This window comes from Grampus griseus (genome assembly GCF_964374135.1).
Source record: "Grampus griseus genome assembly, chromosome: 1".
Classification (NCBI taxonomy): Eukaryota; Metazoa; Chordata; class Mammalia; order Artiodactyla; family Delphinidae; genus Grampus; species Grampus griseus.
Window position 1 is genome coordinate 116,831,691 of NC_139017.1, and position 20,835 is coordinate 116,852,525.

Consider the following 20,835-nt stretch of genomic DNA (forward strand, 5'->3'; position numbering starts at 1 on the left):
ATTTTGGGGGGTAGTAAGAATGGAGTGATGAGAGTAGAAATTCAAAAAGATTTGCTAGTTAGCTCATTTTGAATGAAGTGTTTGAGATAGTCAAGTAATCCCGGTGGGTAGGATGTCCATATCTTCCCTGTGAATTAGGAAATGGCCTGAGGCTTTAGCTGTAGGAGGTACTGTAGGAAGATGGTAAGTCAGGAAGAGATTCCTTTCCTGCCCCCAGGCCAACTAGTTACTGTGGCAAGACCCTTGTACCCAGAAAGCATTTCTTGGGTCAGTGTTTGACAATCAACCATTCTTCAAGATGGTGGAGCTGCTTAGGTTCAACAGACAGCAGAGTCAATAACCTTGCCTCATGAGACCAAATCCCAGGGCTTTTGGAAATTACTCACTGTCCAAGAATCCTGGGCAACTATCTTGAAGGATAATCTTCCCATTTCTTAGGTCACTCTTGTCATGTTACTGGCCTTTATTTCAATTCCAGTTAGATTATAAAGTGCAGTATGAAATGTTGAACCTTCAGAAAGAACATAATGAACACAACTACACTCCATGAAATCCTAAGTTCAAATTACTGGCAGAATCACCGTCCATATCTGAGAATGTACAGAAACTTGATCATCATTGTTGTTGCCTTTATCATCACCAGCATCAGCATCATTAGCATCACAGTTGCAGTATCATGATCATGTCAAGTGGTGTGGCAAGGTCAGAAAAGCCAACATCAAGACACTGTCCAATTTGGGTGTGTAAATATTATCCTGTGTTTCTTGGCCCATTTAGCAAACACTTTCTTTTCAGTGATAAACCTATGCCCCCCATATGGGGCGTGTTCATGGAGAAAATATTCATCACATTCGTCTCTTCCTTGTTCATAGTAATGGTAGGGGACTTTTCTATACCCTTCTGTCCTAGAAAAGAAATAAAGAAAAGGAGAGAAAGACTGAGATGAAGAATGAAGTATTCATTTACAAGACTCCATTATGTGCCCAGTAAATGCATTTACTTGCAAACCCATGCATGATTCTTGTCCATGAACTCACTTAAAAGCTATTATACATAAAAGCTTTTTGGAAGACATACCAGATCCTTAGTGCCTTAATAAATCAAATAAAATGTATATATCACACCAATTACATGCAAAAATATAGCTACCCTTTGAAGGAGGAAATGGTGTATAATGGAAACAAACTTTGGATAACCTGATTGCTCTTGCAGAGCTTGAAGAAGCTTAGTGATTTTTCAGAGTAAGATATTTGGTTCATCTGTGCTCCATCATGCTTATAGTTAGGGTAGAAATATTTGATTATGAGGATTGTGGCTTAGTTACCATTTTGACAATATGATTAAAATGCTCTCTGAATTATATTGTGCCCATCGTTGGTAGGGAAATATATTTCATTACCTTCATGAAGCATGGAACGTTTGTTTTATTATCTACTTAGAAACTATCCTACCAGCAGGAATATACTGTGGATAAACATACCCATTTTAAATAACAATCTGGCAGATTACTCACTTAGTAGTGAAATATAATTTCCAGGAATTCTCATTAAGGTATCAGCTTCTCTGAGGCTTCAGGACATTTTGTCCTTCAAGATCAAATACAACCATTGAGTAGACAGCCATCTATCAACCATTAGAGCAGCAGAAATGACAAACCTACTTTGCAAATTAAATAACCACCGAACTTGTTCTGTATTTCCAAGCCACAAGTCCCTGATATGCCTCAGACTAAGGGAAAAATGTTCCTTCTGACATTTGACATTAGACTGTGGTAAATATTTTTCTTTTTTATCATCCCTAAAAGTCACAACTTGATGCACTGACAATAAAATGTCATGTCAGCAAAGAATGCTGGGAAATAATTGTTGCTTTATCTGTTTCTCAGATTTATGGTATTAAAATGAATTGTGATATTTTGACAACATATCAGAATTGGAGATGCATAAAAATAATTTCCTGTGATCTTACTTGCAATAGGTGTCATTTATCATCCCGTAGACGTGAATGCCATAACAGGCATCCATGGCCAGAATGAAGGTAAACCAACCCGTGCTGAGATAAGAGCCAGACTGGACTCTGTAGGCGGAACAAAAACAAACAATGACAAACAAAACAAAACAACACAGAAGACATACACAGAGCAACAGCAAAGTGTGATGAGAAACGGGCAACATTTTATCAAAAACATAGCCTTTGTTATCAGGAAAAAACAGAAGGAAACTTGACAATCTGTCAAAGATACACACTTATTTCAAATTATCTCTGAATAATTTATAGGCATGCTCTCACTCTTAGTACCTTAAGCCTAGAAGCTATGCTGTATGGAAGAGAAGCCAAATGGTGAATATCTGGAGTCAAATAACCCTGCTCCCTTCAAGTGAAAAATAATTTAGTTGATTTCCCGTAAGACACAAATTAGTACTGTATATCAGAGGACAGGTTTTCTAAAGTTGCTTGGAGCCCCGATGGGAGCTGAGTGATAATGGTGTTATCTTACTTACCTGGACATGTCACTTTCTCTGAGGCTTGCTAAGTGAAAATTGGATGCAGTGCAGGTGAATGACTTGGTCTGTGAAAGCATCTGAAAAGTCTTCCTTCACTGTTTTCCAGGCATCATGAGACAAGACTTTTCCTTTGTAAGACCCATCATACCAATCTCTTTAATACGCTGTTATTGAACACCACACCTACCCTGTGCCCCTCACCGTTGTAGGTGCCGTGGATGCAGTAATTATCACAAAAACCAAGGCTTTTGTCTTCCTGCAGGCCAGAGGATTGGATCTGGAGGTGGCTATATTATAAAGGTTGATCAGGGAAGGCCTTTTTGATAACAGAAGCAAAGATCTGGGAAAAAAGGGGGTGGGAGAGGGTGAATGGGAAGAAACCGTGTAAGCCGTAATGGAAAGGCAGCCTCACGTGGGTAGCCTTTCAACGCCCTCTTGGTCACATAAGAGTGGGCCTTGGGCCCGGAACACTTCCTTACCAAGGAGTTCTCACAGCCTGTGCCGGACTTATCACCCTGTGTGTGAATATCTTTCTCTGTTTCACAGTCAAGTTGTATGCATTTGCTTAAGTGTCATATGACACATGGCTAACCTCACTGCTATATCCATCTCCTTTAAAAAGGGGATGGGGTCTTTTGTTCTGTGGCACAAGAGGGTTGCATGCAGGCCAAGAGCCTGTGTCAGCTGCTGGGAGGGACCTGCTGGCTGTGGGGGGGCCGATGCCCACTATTAGACCTGACCTTTGCTCTATCTTTTCTCTGTGTGAGGATAGCATTTTTCCATCCAGTGCTTGACTGTGTTGTGTTTTCTTTTGTGACTCCAATACCAAGATACAGTGGGCAGAAGTGTTTGGACTTCTACTCCTGGTGATAAGCCACAGATGCCCCTTGCTCAACAGACCATATGAGAGAAGAGTGTCCCAGGAAGTGTTCCATCTCACAAATAGGAGGAGTGTGCTTGGTATGTTTAAGGAAGAGGTGGGAAGTACGGTAACTGAAGGGGGAGAGTAATTAGTTAAGTCCTGACTGGAGGATTCTGTCAAGTTCCAAATGGTTCAAGGGAATATTTGATCTCCGTATTTGTCTTTAGCCAAGACAACCCAATCCATCCAATACAGATGATGGCCTATCTGCTTAAAACTTTCCCCGCAGGGGCATCTGGGTCACCCAGGTTGCTTGGCCACTGAGTAGCGCCACTGTCTTAAAAAGACTATGTTTCCTATCTTCCATCTAGATGTCTTGGTAAACTAGAACATGGCCGGCTCTTCTCCTCCAAACCAACGCTTCACCACTGGTACAGCACTCCAGCCAGTAATTGTTCCCACTGATGTCCAATATCCTTGCTGCCGTTCTTCAGGACCAAGCCATCAGTGTGCTACAATTAGGACCCTGAATCTTTTGATTCCTTTTTAAATTTTATTTATTTATTTTAAAGAAGATGTTGGGGGTAGGAGTTTATTAATTAATTTATTTATTTTTGCTGTGTTGGGTCTTCGCTTGTGTGCGAGGGCTTTCTCTAGTTGTGGCAAGCGGGGGCCAGTCTTCATCGCGATGCGCGGGCCTCTCACTGTCGCGGCCTCTCTTGTTGTGGAGCACAGGCTCCAGACGCACAGGCTCAGTAGTTGTGGCTCACGGGCTTAGCTGCTCCGCGGCATGTGGGATCCTCCCAGACCAGGGCTCGAACCCGTGTCCCCTGCATTAGCAGGCAGATTCTCAACCACTGCGCCACCAGGGAAGCCCTGATTTCTTTTTTTTAAACAGGCACCACTTGGTATCAAATCACTTAAAACAGGCAAGCATTTCAGACACACAGTGGGGGTTGATAACTGGATTTTTAACCTTTATTTTCATCGACTTTGGTTGATTTGGAAGAAGAAACAGACCCAGAGCATTTATATCCACCCCCTCTGCCTATTTGTCACTGAGTCTGAAATGCCGCTATGTAAATTGACTTCCTTTGTATCTCCCGGTGTGTCTTCTAAATGGAAAACATTCCAGAAACAGGATCCCATTAAGTTACATGCACTCTCCTCTGTGATAGGAACACTAGCAGCAGCATGGGTTAGGAGCAGGTGCCAAATGGGTGGGAAGACACAGCACAGGAAGGGGAAGACACAAAAGAGCAAGCTGGTTTAGAAGAGAATGGAACCTGCAGTCAATCCTGCATTCTGGGGTCTGAGGAGGAACAGCGATGATGGGACCTGCTTAAAGCATCATCTGCTTAAAAAGTCATTTGAAAATTGGGAGAGATCAGAAGAACAGAGTCTTGACTAAAAGCTCCCAAATCGAAACTAGAAATTTTATCTATGTACTGATTTTTTCCAGTTATTATTCCTGCTGAATTGTATTTTTTCCCCTCTTCTTGCCTTTTCCGTCTACTTTTTCTACCTTCCAATCCTCTCTATCCTTCTTCATTACTAGGCTGACCAAGCACTAGTAGAGATCACTAAAAATTACAGCATCTATTTGCACATGATGAGAAAAGACAGGTCTCACATATTCACCCATTTGTTCATTTTTTTTCAACAAACATTCATTGTGATCCTATTATATGCCACTGACTCTGCTAGGAGCTGGTGATGAATATGGGATATTTTCTTAAAGAGCACACGGTCTAGTGGAGGGAGGCACACATGTTAACACAATTAGTCACAATCAGTGTAACAAAGTGGAGTTTCAGAGTCACTACCAAGTGCAGTACAGAACAGAAGTGAGAATGTCTGGTTTCCCAATCCAGCTGTGCCACTACTCAAATGTCAAGCTTTGGACAACTTATTTGGCCTCTTAGGGTCATCTTTGTTTCCTTGTCTCTAAAGTGAGATAGTTCAACTAGTTCTACCTAAGGTTTCTTCTAATTTTAAAATCAAATGATTCTGCAATCATCACCTTCAGTGGTCAATCTGTTTTATTCTTTAGCCCTTTGGCAGTTCCATGTTCCATGTGTGTTGGATGGGTAATTAACAAGCATATTAATTGATCAGGTCACATTTAACGCACACTTGTGTGATGGGCATGCCACTAAATGCCTGGGGTGTATATAGAAAGGGTATACAGTTTTACCTGGCAATGGTAGTGGCTACAGTCACTAAATTTTGGAGGGAGAAGCTCCATCTTTTCCTCTTTCACACGATTGCTCATGGAAGGTGTTGGAATGGCTAAGACCAAAGGCACAGCCATAGCATTGAGGGTAAAGCTTAATTTGAGTGAGAAAAAAATCTAAATTAGGGCAAATTGTTTTTCTTTTTATGCATTTCTCCAGGAGCCAGTCCCTCCACGGAGCTGCTGTCAAGGACCAAAGTAATATTAGAGCCCTGGAACAAAGGGGGGATCATTTGTGTGACATATGGACCCCTCCCTCCTCTGCAAAATAAGCTCCGCTGGCTCACTCTGATCCAGCCCAGATATTCATGTCTGAGAGTTCAACAGCCAAGCTTTCAGAACAGAACCCCATAGGGTACAACTGTCAAAGTGATTTCTCTACATATTTATCTTCTCTTTACCACAGGAAAAGAGGGTCAGGAATTTCAGGGTTTGGCATCCAGTCAAAGATCTTTCCATCTCACCACCTAATAAGGAAATTTTTACATTTCTGATGTTGATTACTTTTAAGCCTAACCTAATTTATTTTGTTTCTGGATAGACATCATAATCATTAGCTCAAAAGCTCTTCAAGCAAGCTGTGTTGCATTTGATTCAGACTGGGAGGTTCATACTGCCCAAGTGCCCTGTCCTACAAACAGCACTTAATTAGACAGTTGCATTTTTTTCCCTGGTGCCTCTGATATATTTGGGATGTGATATCGTGTGAGGTTTCCTACCGATAATACTTGCTGGGGCTAGCAAAGTGGTTTCTTCTCAAAATGCTCAGAGCTAATGTCTATATAACGATACTTGCAGTGGAATAATGGCAGCTGCTGGATTAATACAGGAATTCTTCTGAATAAATGTCCTGATGATCTGGGTCCCTAAGGGAATTCACTGGCTTGGATGGCATTGTATCTGGGAATTCTTGTAGCTGCACCATTTCTAAACTCTCCTGCTGTGTGGGTGTACTAGAAAGGAGGAAGTATAAATTATACACCCTAGGAAACCTTTGGAGGTTCAATAAAAACAATAACAAAAAGACTTGAGCTGATGTACATGAAGTTGTTTATGTTTTTCAGCTTAGAGAGACCTAGTGATAACCATCAGATGCCTTAAAAAAATTCTAAAAGGGTCTCTTCTGGGACCAAATATTGTCTTGTAATTTGTCACTCATGCACGCAACGCTATGTACCAGCTGGCCATCAGCCATGGCACTTTTTATACCTTCCACATCTGGGGATCGATAAAAACAATTATTGTCATCTACAAATAAACAATCAAGATTCCCATAGGGATGATAAGAGAATTTAAGCCCCTAATTCAGTACAATAAGAAAGCTTAAATTACTGCAGCAGAATAATGAGCCATGCAGGGGAAAATAAAGGCAGGAGTGTTAAAAGGAAGCTATCAATCATTTGTTTCCACCGGCCAAGCGTTGCATCCCACTGCTCCTTGGTAATCAAGATAGTTACCACTTGGAAACTACTTAAATTTACTTGCTCATCTCTTGGAAAAATGATGTTGTCAACACCTTGATGTAGCACATGCTTGAAGGCATATCATTTAAAATATGATCTTTCATCTAGTTTATTACCAATAAAATATAAGCTACCATGCCCCTTGATGTTTACCCCTGTTCCTTGATGTCTAAAGGCCATCACGTGGCCACAAGGATTCGTTGTCTGTCATGCTGGCCTTATTTTTAACAGTCTCAATATTTGTGGCTGTCAGCATCCTTCATTCACCTGCACGCTTGCTTCTGAGCATGCTCCCTCACCTTCTCCTTTCTGGAAACATATTATGAAGCATTTCTTTCCTATTGCCTGGCAAGCTGAAACTTTCTAGTGAGTGACATTTCCCTGTGGGATAATTTCAGGAGAGGAACTGAGGACACAGAAATGGTTACTTTTCAAAAGAAAACTGAATTACATTGAACTTATTATCTATTCACAAGATGTTCTAATTATTGAGCACCATTAGCTCAGTGACTTGGGTTCTGAACTCAAGAAGCTTATACTTTGATGGGCAAAATAATAGCACTTTCTCTATATTACGATTTTTTAATCTCAGCCTATTTTATTTTATTTTTATTTATTTATTTTTTTGCTGTACGTGGGCCTCTCCCGTTGCGGATCACAGGCTCCGGACGCGCAGGCTCAGTGGCCATGACTCACGGGCCCAGCCGCTCCGTGGCATGTGGGATCTTCCCGGACCGGGACACGAACCCGCGTCCCCTGCATCGGCAGGCGGACTCTCAACCACTGCGCCACCAGGGAAGTCCTCGGCCTATTTTAAATGAGACAGTTCTCTGTTGTGGGGTATGTCCTGTGTAATAAGTTCTCTTTCACATTTCACCAGATTCCTCTCTGTTCCAAGCTCCCCTGAGCCCAAAGAGGGCAGTAGACTTCTTGACTCCCTGGTGTATAGTCTTTGGCTCAGGGGGGTTTGCCATGGGAATGTCTCTGACCCCAAATGCAGGCTCTCCAGGCTCTCCTTATCTACAGTTCCCAGTCTGGCTTCTCACTGTCCCACTGGCTTTCCTCACCAGCCAAGCATCTTACTTCCTTCTCCTTCTTGACAAGTCTATCTGAAGCCATTCAGGTTTGCTCAATACTGAATTATTATCTTATCTTTCAACACAGCCCTAGGAATCAGCAAATTCACTTGGCCTGAACCCAAAGGGCAGGTCGTAGCCTGCAATGGGGGACGTACAATGAGGAAGGGAAACAAGTGTCAAGGAACAAGGATGCAGAGTCCAGTTGCCTCCATCTCTGTGCCTGCCTCTTCTTCATGGAATTGTTCCTTTGGAGGCCTTTGGTCCTACTGTTTCTAATTCATTTCTTTCATGAGCTAATGCAAACAAGGTCTGGGGCATTCCAAGCGAAAATTTCAAAAACATAATAATCATTTATTAAAGCCCAGAGAAGATCCAGACCCTCCCAACAATGGAGATTTATTGGACAGCACGACATTGGCAGCAGTTTCTGAAATCTGCTATACTCAGGAGCAAAAAGGAAATTTTATAAAAGAATTAATCAACATTTCATGTCTTGTTTTAACACTGTTGGATCTCAGTTCTCTCATCACTATACTATACTGGCAGGATAAATAAAAATAGAAAGTAAGTTTCCATATACCTTCCTAGGGAGACGGAATACCTGACAGAATACAGATTATTCAATTAAAAGCATTCTTCCCCCATTTTTTTTCAAAAGCACATGGATAATGAAAGCATACATTTAAACAAAGAGACTGGCCAAGAAAAACAGCTGGTGATTAACAGTAGCACCTTGGGATTCAATCTAATATTGTGAACCAGTCTAATGAAAGGAGAGCTCAAAGTGTGGAAGCAATTTCAGCTGTCCCCAAGTCATATATTTTTGTATGTCATTCGACAGTCGGGAGCTATGGTAATACTCTGGAGTTGGCCCATTGTATTAACACTGTATATTGGTACTATCTGTCAATGGGACATGCCCAGCAAATCTTTAGGCAGCAACAACTTTCTGCAAATCAGGCGGCAGAACTCCCCATCTTGGCTTGAATCATTTGCAAATGGACATAAACTTTTCAAATGGATAAAAACATCATACTGTGGATGATTCCTAAGAGAATGCACCAAATGAAAGGATCTAGGCCTGGAAAATAATGAAAAATGGACCATGGGTAAATGGAGAAAGCCATAAATCTTAGAGGACTGTACTACCATCCCAATCCGCTAATGCAAAATGCCTGTGCTAATCAGTAGGCTCATGGACTGTAAATATAACAAATAATTTTCTTGCCGTAGAATCAACAGGACTCTATGACTAGTGACGCATGCAATGAAATTGTACAAAAGGAGCATAATAAGAAATGACTGTGTTCTTTTCAAAATGTACATTTAAAAGTAAAATAGTATAGCTCCCAAAGATATGATTTATGACTGCTGTAGAAATAGCAGATACCACTCACAAAGTTTACTTTTTTCATTCATCTCAGAAATTAAAAGGTTATTTTGCTCTTACCCTTGGGCTTTAAAGCCCGCTCAACTGGAAAAGTTGATTTCTGGGATTTCATTCAATTTTTTAAATGAACCAATGGAACCTCAGGTATGGCAAGGATGGATAGTGGAGATCTCTTTGGGCAACTTCATTAAAGCAGGACTGGTTCCATAACCATTCAGTATTGGCTGAATTGTATCCCCTCCAAATTCATATGGTTAAGCCCTAACCCCCCATTGTGATGGTGTATCGAGATGGGGCCTTTGGGAGGTAATTAGTCATGAAGGTAGGGCCCTACTGATGGGATTACTGCCCTTATGTGAAGAGAAAGAGACAGCAGAGCTCTCTCCTTTCATGCTATATGAGGACATAGCAAGAAGGTTACAAGCCAGAAGGAGAGTCCTCACCAGAAACTGACCATGTTGGCATCTTGATCTTGGACCACCAGCTTCCAAAACTATCTGAAAATGAATTTCTGTTGTTTAAGCCACCCAGTATATGGTATTTTGTTCCAGCAGCCCAAGCAGACTAAGGCAATGGGTACTTCTCAGGGCCCTCCCCTGACAAACCTGACCTCCCACTGTATTTTCCAGGACTTCTCTTCCTGAACTCCCATGTCTAGTCACATGGGTCCATTTATGACTCCTTAGCACATCTTGTACGTGTCAGCCTCTGTCTTTTTTTTCTCTTGACTTGTGTACATGTTCCTTCTTCCTGAAATGCTCTCCCCATGACTTCTCCTGTTTCTAATCTTATAAAGCTTTGATTCCCTCGTCCTTTCAAGAAAGATTCGCTGGGTGCACTGTAAGTGTGAGGCACTGCGCCAGGCACTGGAAAGACCAAGTTGCCCCTGATCTCAAATCAGGGTCAAGGGAGGGAGACAGACTCGATGATTATTTTCAAAAATAGGGTTATCAATTCCCCTGTGAGTGCTATGAGAGTACTGAGGGAAGAGCAACAGACCTCGCTGGAGGGAATTGGGGAAGGTAGGATTTGAGAGCTGAGCTGCAGATTAAGGCTAAGGAAGCACACCAGGCAGAAAAAGGAGCAGAAGGAGAGCCTTTCCGGCAGAGGGAATGGGCTGTGCAGCTGCACTTGAGGAATGAGACTAACGGGAATACAGGGTAGCTCTGGTCTGTCCTCTAATCTGGAAGAAACCTCAAAGCATCCTCAGTGCTTAATTTCCATAATAAATTATTGGTTAGAGACAGGATGCATAAGTAACACTGACTTATTTTTTTCCCCTTACATTATGTTTTGAAATATTAGAGCTATCTGGATATTCTGTATAGCTAGTTTTTTCAGCTGAAGGAAATTTATGGATCTGGAGAAAAGTATCTAGGGGGAACATTGGCAGAATTATACTTTTTCTTCCTCGTTAAATTCTTCATTAATTCAGAACTGAGAAAAGTGTTAACAATATATGACTAAGAATAAAAACAATTAAAAAACGTGTGAGGCTATTGGAGGTACGCAGTGGTGTTCATCTGTGTTATAAACTAAGTTACAAGGCAGGAGCAAACTCATCTAATCTCCACGTAGTCTCCAAGCCGACTTCCTCAGTACACACCTGAAGGCTCACAACCTGTTCCACTTAAAAGGGAAACAGTTTTTACAAAAACATTTAATTTACTGAGTTTGCTTTTTTTGTTTTGTTTTGTTTTTTTAATTGGAGATGAAAATGGATACCACTGCTGCTTTAAGGACATGAACCCTTTGAAATACCTTTCTGGTCTAGAAATGCTGAGCTAAATGACTTCCATAGTAACATCTCCTTTACCAAGTGAAGCTTCTGGGAGAAGGGATTACACTATGTACACTAACACCTAACCTCCACTCTGAGTAACTGTTGCCTTCCCTGGATCTCCGGTTTTCCTAAATGGCCCATAATTTTGAGGACGTGAGGTATTACGGATAGTCTGTGTGGGTTCTAGTTTCAGACTATTCAAGCTACCATAGAGGCCCTTGTCTCAAAAACAATAGATTTTCTGTCAACTTTCCTGTGATAGATCGTCTCCTCCTTGAACATGGCTTGCTCATGCGTCAGTAACTTTCCTGCCTTACGACTTTAGGCTTGGCCAAATGACTTACTTTGACCCGTGGACCATAAGTAGAAGTGAACATTGAGACAGTTCTCAGTGGAGATTTTAAGAAGTGTCACATGGTTCCCATTTCTTACACTTCTTCCCTCCATCATGAGAACAACACATCCCAGGTAGAGGGTGCTCCTTCAGCCTGGGTCCCGTGACGCAGATACGAGCCCAAAACTAGAGCCAAGTTCAGCTAACCTAGCAGAGCTATAGCTCATCACAGACCTGTGAATACTAAACAAATGTTCTTGTAAGCCACTGAGTTTTAGGGTTATTTGATATGCAGCAAAAAGCTAAGTAAACATTTTTTGATAAATAATAACTGCTATTATTTATGGAGCATTTATATGTACTAGGCATTGTACCAAGAGCTGTACATAGGTCATTTTATTTAATTCTCACAACAACCCCATTCTATAGGGAGTATTAATATCCCACTATACAAATGAAGGTTTGGGGAGATATAAAGTACTTGCCCAAAGACAGTCATATCAGAGAAATCAGGTTCTTAACTAAGTTCTTTCTTGGTTACCGTCATTCTCAGTATTGCCTGAGGAGGTATCACATGTCTAATAGAGCAGTCATCAAAAGACCTCAATGCTTCTGGTTCTATTGTTAACTCTCTAGGCAATCTTGAACATGTTGCTTCTTCTAGGGCCACATTTTCTTTTTTTTTTTGGTGGCAGAATAAGAGGTTGACCTAGGTAGGCTTAGAGTCTTTCATCACTGAAGTTCTGTAATTGTAGTTATAGTAACATAATCCATGTTAGAGAGATTATAAATGTCTAGCTGTATTTTGGCAAAGAGTTATTATCACCACTTTATAGATTTGTGTTTATAGCCTTACCATTCAAAACACGTTTTAGAATTTCAGCCATGGCCATGTTCAAACAATAGCTTTAGGCCACTGATGTAGATATGTACATTAACTTTAAAAAGAAATAAAGGGTATGTATGTCAATCCCAATCTCCCAATCCATCCCACCCCCCTTTCCCTCCTTGATATCCACACATTTGTCCTCTACGTCTGTGTCTCTATTTCTGCTTTGCAAATAAGTTCATCTTTACCATTTTTCTAGATTCCACATATACGTGTTAATATACGATATTTGTTTTTCTCTTTCTGACGTCACTCTGTATGACAGTTTCTATATATACACTACTATGTATAAAATAGATAGCTAATGAGAACAGACTGTTTGGCACAGGGAACTCTACTTAATGTACTGTGGTGACCTAAATGAGAAGGAAATCCAAGGAAGAGGGGATATACATATACGTGTGGCTGATTCACTTTGCTGTACAACAGAAACTAACACAACATTGTAAAGCAACTATACTCTAATTAAAAAAAAAAAAAAGAAACGAAAGAAAGGAGGAAAGGACAAGGGAAGGAGGGAGGGAGGGAGGGAGGGAGGGAGGAAGGGGTAAGTCCTGAAAATAAAGATCAAGTTCCTAAATTTACTTCATTCCCCAGGCATGGCTTCCTTTCAGCCCTTAGGTTCTGCAACCTTTTAATAAATTGTCCTCTTCGGCTTGTGTCAGCTGAAGGAGGCATCTGTTCCTTGCAACCAAAGATTTGAAGTTGGATTGGTTGACCTCCAAGATCCTTTCTAACATAATGAGTCTATTTAATACTCTAGGTATAAATAGGGGCTTTGCTTCTACTGAATCCTTAATTCTTATTAACAATCACTATCTGATCTGATCCAAGTCCTATACTTAGGCTTAAATAAGTTGCTTCTTTCTAACGTACCCTTCAACTTATCTTGAAATCATGCCCTTCCTAAATTGACGTGGTCTTCAGTATTCTGAATGCTAATCACCTGTCTCTACCTAAGGCATAGGTGCCTGTTCCCTGCTAACCTGATAAAGGTAATTAAAGGAAGGTTTTGGCTTTCTCTCCTATTTCTCTTATCAGCAATTCCCTCTGCATATACTTCCCTAAGACTAAGGAGAAAAAAAAAAAGGAAAGATTGTAATCAGGTACGAGAATATCTAAATAGATAAAAGACTTTTTCCTGCTACTTTAAGTTTTTAGAAGAGAAAAGAAAGGACTCACTTTCCCTTGGCTTTTTTTTTTTTTTGCGGTACACGGGCCTCTCACTGTTGTGGCCTCTCCCGTTGCGGAGCACAGGCTCCGGACGCGCAGGCTCAGCGGCCATGGCTCACGGGCCCAGCCGCTCCGCGGTATGTGGGATCCTCCTGGGCCGGGGCACGAACCCGTGTCCCCTGCATCGGCAGGCGGACTCTCAACCACTGCGCCACCAGGGAAGCCCTCCCTTAGCTTTTTGACTTAACTGGAAATTGAGTTAAACCAAGCTTTTCCTTTAGAAATAGTTCTAGCACAGAATCAGACTCAAACTTGCTTCTGACAAAAATGAGCCCTTGTTGACATACAGCATTGTATTAGTTTCAGGTGTACAACATAATGCTTGACATTTGTATGTATATATTTCGAAATGATCACCACAATAAATCTAGTTATCATTCGTCACCACACACAGTTTCAGAATTTAAAAAATAATTTTTAAACAACTGAAAAGGATTAAGACAGGATTTAACAAGGATTTAAGACAGAGACTTGAGGTGGTTTCACCCCATTGAAGGAGAATTGGGTATCCATGCTTGATGCTAAGGTCTCCAATATCACTGGGATCATCACTAAACCACCTTCGTCCACAGCCAAGCAGCCAGCTACACATACAACTGAAATTAAAAAAATACAAAGCAGCACTGACCTTCTTCTGATTAAGAAAGACCAATTTTTCTGCCACTTCCTGCCTATCTGAATCTATTATCGCTATTCTGAGTTACACGGCTCAATAAATCCTGAAATAAATTATTTTGAGGGGAATATTTATTTTCAATAGGCAAAGCTAAAATGTACCCCCATCATCCCCATCTATTAAAGTTGTTTTTATTTGGCTCACTAAAGATAATTCAATTAGAAGGATAATTCAATTAGAAAAGGTCAGAAGTAACAACTGACATATGGGTCTTCAGGGACTGATAATTTTAGTCTCCAGTTTAGAGAAGGAGGTTTTATTTGTCATTTTTCCAATAGGCTGAGATTCATTGACTACCTTATACACAATACCTTTGCCAAATTATAGTCTATCATCAATGTGTCAAACAGACACTTATCTAGTTCTTCTACTCCAGTACCAGCTGATTCCTAAGAGGGGCATCTGTCTGCGCCAGAAGAACACCCGAATTCAGGTGACTTAGTGATGGAATCTTCCTTGAAACAGTCAAAGCTCATGGTGTCTCACCTATTAAACAAGATGATTGTCCACTAAGGTAGAATGTTATTCCAATTTAATTCTGCCCAGGAATTTTAGTCCTAAGAAATCCATTGTTCTCTCTATTCTTGAGATGGGATAGGGTTTGAAAGCTATCCAGATTTTCCAGTTGAGCTAGATTCCTTGCCTAGTGAAGCAAAGAATTTCTTTCATGGAGGTATGTCTTCCCATAGCGTTGATACACAGGTTGGCTGGCAATCTGGGGAAACGACCTGTGTGTCTGCTGCTTACAGTAAATCTGTACCTGTGAAGTCCTTCTGTGCACACCCTCCCCATACCAAAACTTCTCCTGTACAAGGTCCTTTTATCTAAGGACGATCTTTCTGATCAGAGAAAAGGTAATGGCAATAATTCCACTCTTCCAATCAGAAGAGATAACTTTCATGTGACTCTGGAATTCTTCTAGCCCAGTAATTATTTTCCTTATTGAAGTATAGTTGATATGCAATATTGTGTTAATTTCAGGTGTACAGCATAGTGATTCAGTGTTTTGTAAATTATATATATTCCATTATACAATTATTATTACAAGGTGATTACAAGATAATGGGTATAATCCCCCGTGCAATAGGGTATATCATTGTTGCTTATTTATTTTATATACAGTAGTTTGTATGTGTTAATCTCTTACCCTTAATTTGCCCCTCCCCCCTCCCTCGCCTGTTTGGTAATTAAAAATTTGTTTTCTATGTCTGTGAGCCAGTTTCTGTTTTGTATATGCATTAAGCCCAGTAATATTGTTGATCCAGAGTAGACAAAATTTCATAAAGTGCGAACTAGAACACAGAGAAAAGCAATATATCTTAGAAGATGCCAGGAGAAATGCAGAATAGAACTTAGAAAATTCCTCTTATTTGAGAGCATCTGACTGAAACATGAGAATGTTTTTAGCTCCACAGATTTTCCTACATTGCAACAGTCACAAAATGTCAGAAATCTCCACGCCTAGCTATAAAAATGAGGACACAGGAAAACAGTTGAGAAGATCCTCCACCTTGCATATTTGCTTTCACCAGCTGATGATAACAGTGTATGCCCATGTTTCTGACTAAAGGGGCTGCAAAGAAGTGACGAGAAGAGCTACTGAACTCTGAAGGCTTTCGAACAGCAGCAGTAGATGAACAGAATCGCTCCTATTTTTGGAGCCCACGGATTGGCTTCCCCTCATTCCTCTCTCTTCCCCTTACCCCTGCTTAGTCTTGTGTCCATAATCATGCCAAGAGGATGAAAAGAAATACATAGTTGTTTTTTGTAGAGGGGAAATATGAGGCATGAAATTTTGTGAAAGCTTCACCCCAAAATAAGAAAGTAGGTTGAAGGAAGCTGCCTTCTTTCCTTATGAACTGGTTAAAGGGAACTGGTGAGTGATGTCGACCAGCTCCCTCTCCATCTTTGCAGCCACAATCCTTGTGCTCCTAGGCTGAATATTCTAGACACTTCCACCATTTTTCCACTCTGGAAAAACTCTTTACTGTCATCAGAGGCCCAAATCTCTGATGTGATGATTGTGATTCCACATTCTATTCCTTCTCCCAGGGGCATCTTTCTTCCTATGCAGTACTGGGATCCCACTCTCTACACCCAGAGTCCTGGCTCCACTTCCCAGCCATAGCCCTGATCCCACTCTCCCTAGAGGCATTGTTTCCATCCTCTGCACCTTTTCCCAAGCTCCATTTACCACCACTGCTACTGATAATGGATTCTGATTTTATTGTCCTGGGAGTATAGTCTGGGTATTCGTACTTAATAAAAATTTAAAAAAAAAAAGGGGGGTTCCTGGGTGATTATAATGCGATGTGTGTAGCCAGGGTTGAAAATCACTGCTATAAATGCTTGTTAGGTTTGAGGATTCTATTAGAAGTTGAGTTCCACTTTATTATGAATTAAATTAGCTTTTGAGGATGGCCTGAGAATCTAATCACTGTTTTAAAATTTGTTTCTTTAGGAAAATATGTCCCAATTTATAAATAGCTGACTTGCAAACTGACTGGAAACTTGCCAGTGAAGGAATGCTGGTAAGCAAAGGTATCCTGACTTTTTTTGAAAAGTTTGTTTATTTATTTAATTAAAGTATAATTGATTAGTATAGTTGATTTACAATATTACATTAATTTCAGGTGTACAGCATAGTGATTCAATATTTTATAGATTATACTCCATTTAAACTTATTACAAAATAATGGCTATATTTCCCTGTGCTGTACAATACATCCTTGTTGCTTATCTATTTAATACACAGTAGTTTGTATCTCTTAATCTCATACCCCTGTCTTGACTCTCCCTTCTTCCCTCTCCCCACTGGTAACCACTAATTTGTTTTCCATATCTGTAAGTTTGCTTCTATTTTTTTAGATACACTCATTTATTTTATTTTTTAGATTCCACATATAAATGATAACATACAGTATTTGTCTTTCTGTGTCTGAGTTACTTCACTAAGCTTAATACCCTCAAGTTCTATCCATGTTGTTGCAAACGGCAAAATTTCATTCTTTTTTATGGGTTGAATAATACTCCATTGTGTGTATATAAATGGATCCCATCTTAATAACTATGTCTGGCACACATTAGGCGCTCAATTTGTCCAACTTAGTTGAATAATTTTTGGAAGGCAGGCTGTTCCTAAGTAGAAATTGCTAACATTTTTCCCCCAAGGAATTTTAAACAGTTTACCAATGTTTTCTCATTGATGATGTAACAGAGGTACTTACTGATATGTCTAAGGATATACCACATGTCAGAGATACAAGCCAAATCACCATGCAAAATTTGGTAAACCTCACATGTACCCCTTGTATCGATTTACCTCCAGAATCAGGTTTTCCCCCAGCTTTACTGAGATATTGATGACACATAACATATGAAAGTTTAAGGTGTACAACGTAATGATTAGGTACATGTACACACTGCAAAATGATCACCACAATAAGGTTAGCTAACATTTCCATCCCTTCATGTTATTACAATTTGTGTGTGTGTGCACACGTATACGTGTGTGTGTTGATAACATTTAAGACTTATTCTCTCAAAATGTTTCAGGTATATAATACGTTATTGTTAGTTATAGTCACCATGCTGTGCATTAGATCCCCAGCTCTTATTATCTTATAATTGAGATAGAATCAAATTTTAAAATCCTTTTTTTAGTCAGTTGACCCACAGCTCAGCCAAAATTCCGATTTCATCTATCAGGATTGAAATGTGCTCTGTATTTTTTATAAATAACAAATCATAGCACAGCGGTGGCCATACATGGCATGCCAAAGAAAGGAGAATAAACAAAGATGGGGCTCCAAAAGGTGGGAAGATGTGTTTTTGTAATTTATTGGACCCACAGTAGACATATCAACATCAAGAGGTGTATTCACTGTTAAATTCCTGAAATCATGAGGTAAAATATCAATTTACCTAAGTTAAGTTTAGTCTTTTGAATTTTTCACTGCAAAGCAAACTCTCAGAAAATTAAGTGTCATTTGTACCTTCCTGTAGTCATAAAGCACATGCTTAATGGAATCTCGTGGCAATTAATGTCTTAGGTCATTCTACAGGCACAGGGAAGTCTCTTTCCTCCCTGATTTTGGCTGCCATCAGGCACCCCTCTTGCCACTGTTGCCTCCAGTTTTGCAATCAACAAAGTCCAGAAAGTGACATTTGCATACTGACGCCGTAGGAAAAGCTTCCTCAGTCTTCCTGTCAGCACAGAGCTCATTCAATTATGTTCGGCCTCAGAAGTGCTGTTTTATTTATCAGAAGGCCACTTTCCAGTTTTTAAATGGCTCTGGACCTGCCACTTCTTTGAGCCACGCTGACTGTAAGAGCATTTGCCATTCACCTCGGGCTGTGCTTGTGGCTAGCAATCATCCATAACTAGTATGCTGCTAACAGGATTCATGCATGAGACAGTGCCCAGCCTTATTGAGAAGCCTTTCTAAAACAAGCCGGCAGCTGCTGATTTGCACATTGCAAGAGAAGAAAACCTAAGTGCTCTCAACTGTGGTGCTGTGAGTACTGTTTCCTTCCATTCATAGTTCGAGAATTAATGGTGATATTACGCAGCCAAGAAAGATGTCAGAGAGTAGATGGCTCCAGCTCCTGAATTATCTTGTTTAATTTATTTGTTTGGATGACGGCTCCATGATTCTCCAGGATATGTGCATCACCCTCGACTCTGTCCTCTTCCTCATCCTTCGTGTCCCGTTAGTTACTGGGTTGTGTTAACTCTTCACGTCACCTCTCACATCTGTTTCTTTGTATCCCTCTACTACTTTAAAAACCTGGGTAACAAGGTGGCTTGGGTGTAGGCTTCAGATTGGGACAGTCACCCATTGTGGTACATCTATGAAATCTGTGTACACATTTAACAGAAGGGAATGACGTGGTGGCTGGGCTGGAGGCAACAGTGGATATGAGTCCAGTCTCAGGGAGCCACCACCAACACCCAAGACGTCTCTTCACAATCTTGGCATTTTCTTTAAAATCACAAAAAAATAGGAAGCGGGGATGGTGGTAAAATTTTTAAAAAGGGAAACACTTAAGCATTGCTATGAAGAAAGATATGTTTTCCGATCTCCCTACCCAATAATTTTCTAGTCACAGGTGACTTTATTGTGGAAACAGCCTCTCTGTATTTCCTGGTGAGGTGTTGAAACTGAAAAAGCACAAGCTGGGCTAGACACAGAGTCAATATTCTTTGATTCAGTTTCAACTCTTCACTGCGGCACTTTCCCCCATCATCTCTTTCAAGAAGGCAATGCAAAGGAAAATCAGATTTTTCTCTAATCAAGGGTAAGGAATGATTTCTAGCTTTGTGATAATCAAGGAGTTTCAAAGAACTCGGTGTTGGTTAAAATATTATAGCCATTCAAGTCCTGATTTCATATTGCAACATACCACCCAAAACTTCTTTCGATTATTATCATTTTTTCCTTTGTACACCAATACAAAATAACAGTATTTAATAAGCATGTTAAACATAGGCCTAGCACTATTAAGTGGAAGGATCTTTGAGTGAATGAATGGATGAATTAGTTTCTCCCAACAAGTCACCTAGAAAAATGTGCTTCTGTAAAGAGCGGGATGGAGCATAGAGGGGAATGAACCACTTTTCTCTTGATAACCATTATTTTCCACTAACACACATATTTCCCTTCTTGACATTCACGACATTACAGAGGATAACTCAGGGATACGTGATCTTAGTAGTTTCTTTTTGTCTTAAAAGAAATACATCCAGGATTTGGTTCAAGAGTTACATCTTGTGCAATTTGTGTTTTAGACAAAGGTACGTTATTTTTATTTTTAGGCTACCTGGCATGTGAAAATAGGAGAAAAAATTGGTAACTTACTAGCTTATTTAGAAAGAATCATTTTGAATATTAAGTCCTCTTGAATATGCTGAAATATCTGAAATGATTATTGTACCTTGAAAGTACTGAGGGAAAGAAAACTGAAATTTAAAGATTCAGTGCTAAGAAATACACTAACTAATGAAGGAGTAAAAAACAATATATATTTAGTACCTAAGGTGTTATTTAATACATATATATATATATATATATATATATATATAAACATGAAAAAAAGGATTTGTTTCTCACAATATAATTTATGCCCCACATTGTTTCAGGAGCACATTGGTTGCATAAAAACAGCGGAAGACAACACGTGTGCATTTATTTAACGAGCACTGTGCAGCTACTCAACAAACACCAAGCACAGCAAGGTGCCTGCCATGAGCCTGGCCCTGCACCACTAAGGTATTTTGCTTTTTGATGTTGAGTAATTCTTGTATCAAAAAGGAAAACACATAAACATCTTTGTGTGTTTTTATGCCCAAGCCCTTAGAAGAGCCATGAAGTATTTTGTCTATA

The 20,835-nt window shown here is 40.1% G+C and overlaps 1 protein-coding gene across 1 annotated transcript in view; it reads right to left on the reverse strand.

Moving 5' to 3' along the window:
• Nucleotides 1-717: 717 nt before the first annotated feature.
• ST6GALNAC3 (ST6 N-acetylgalactosaminide alpha-2,6-sialyltransferase 3) overlaps nt 718-20,835 on the reverse strand; it is a 411,951-nt gene continuing 391,833 nt past the window's right edge. The window contains exons 4-5 of the mRNA XM_082665320.1: nt 1,969-2,076; nt 718-905 (exon numbers count right to left, since the gene is read on the reverse strand). Of these exons, the coding sequence (XP_082521446.1) occupies nt 719-905; nt 1,969-2,076 (295 nt within the window). The 3' untranslated portion in view covers nt 718. The remainder of the gene's footprint in view (nt 906-1,968; nt 2,077-20,835) is intronic.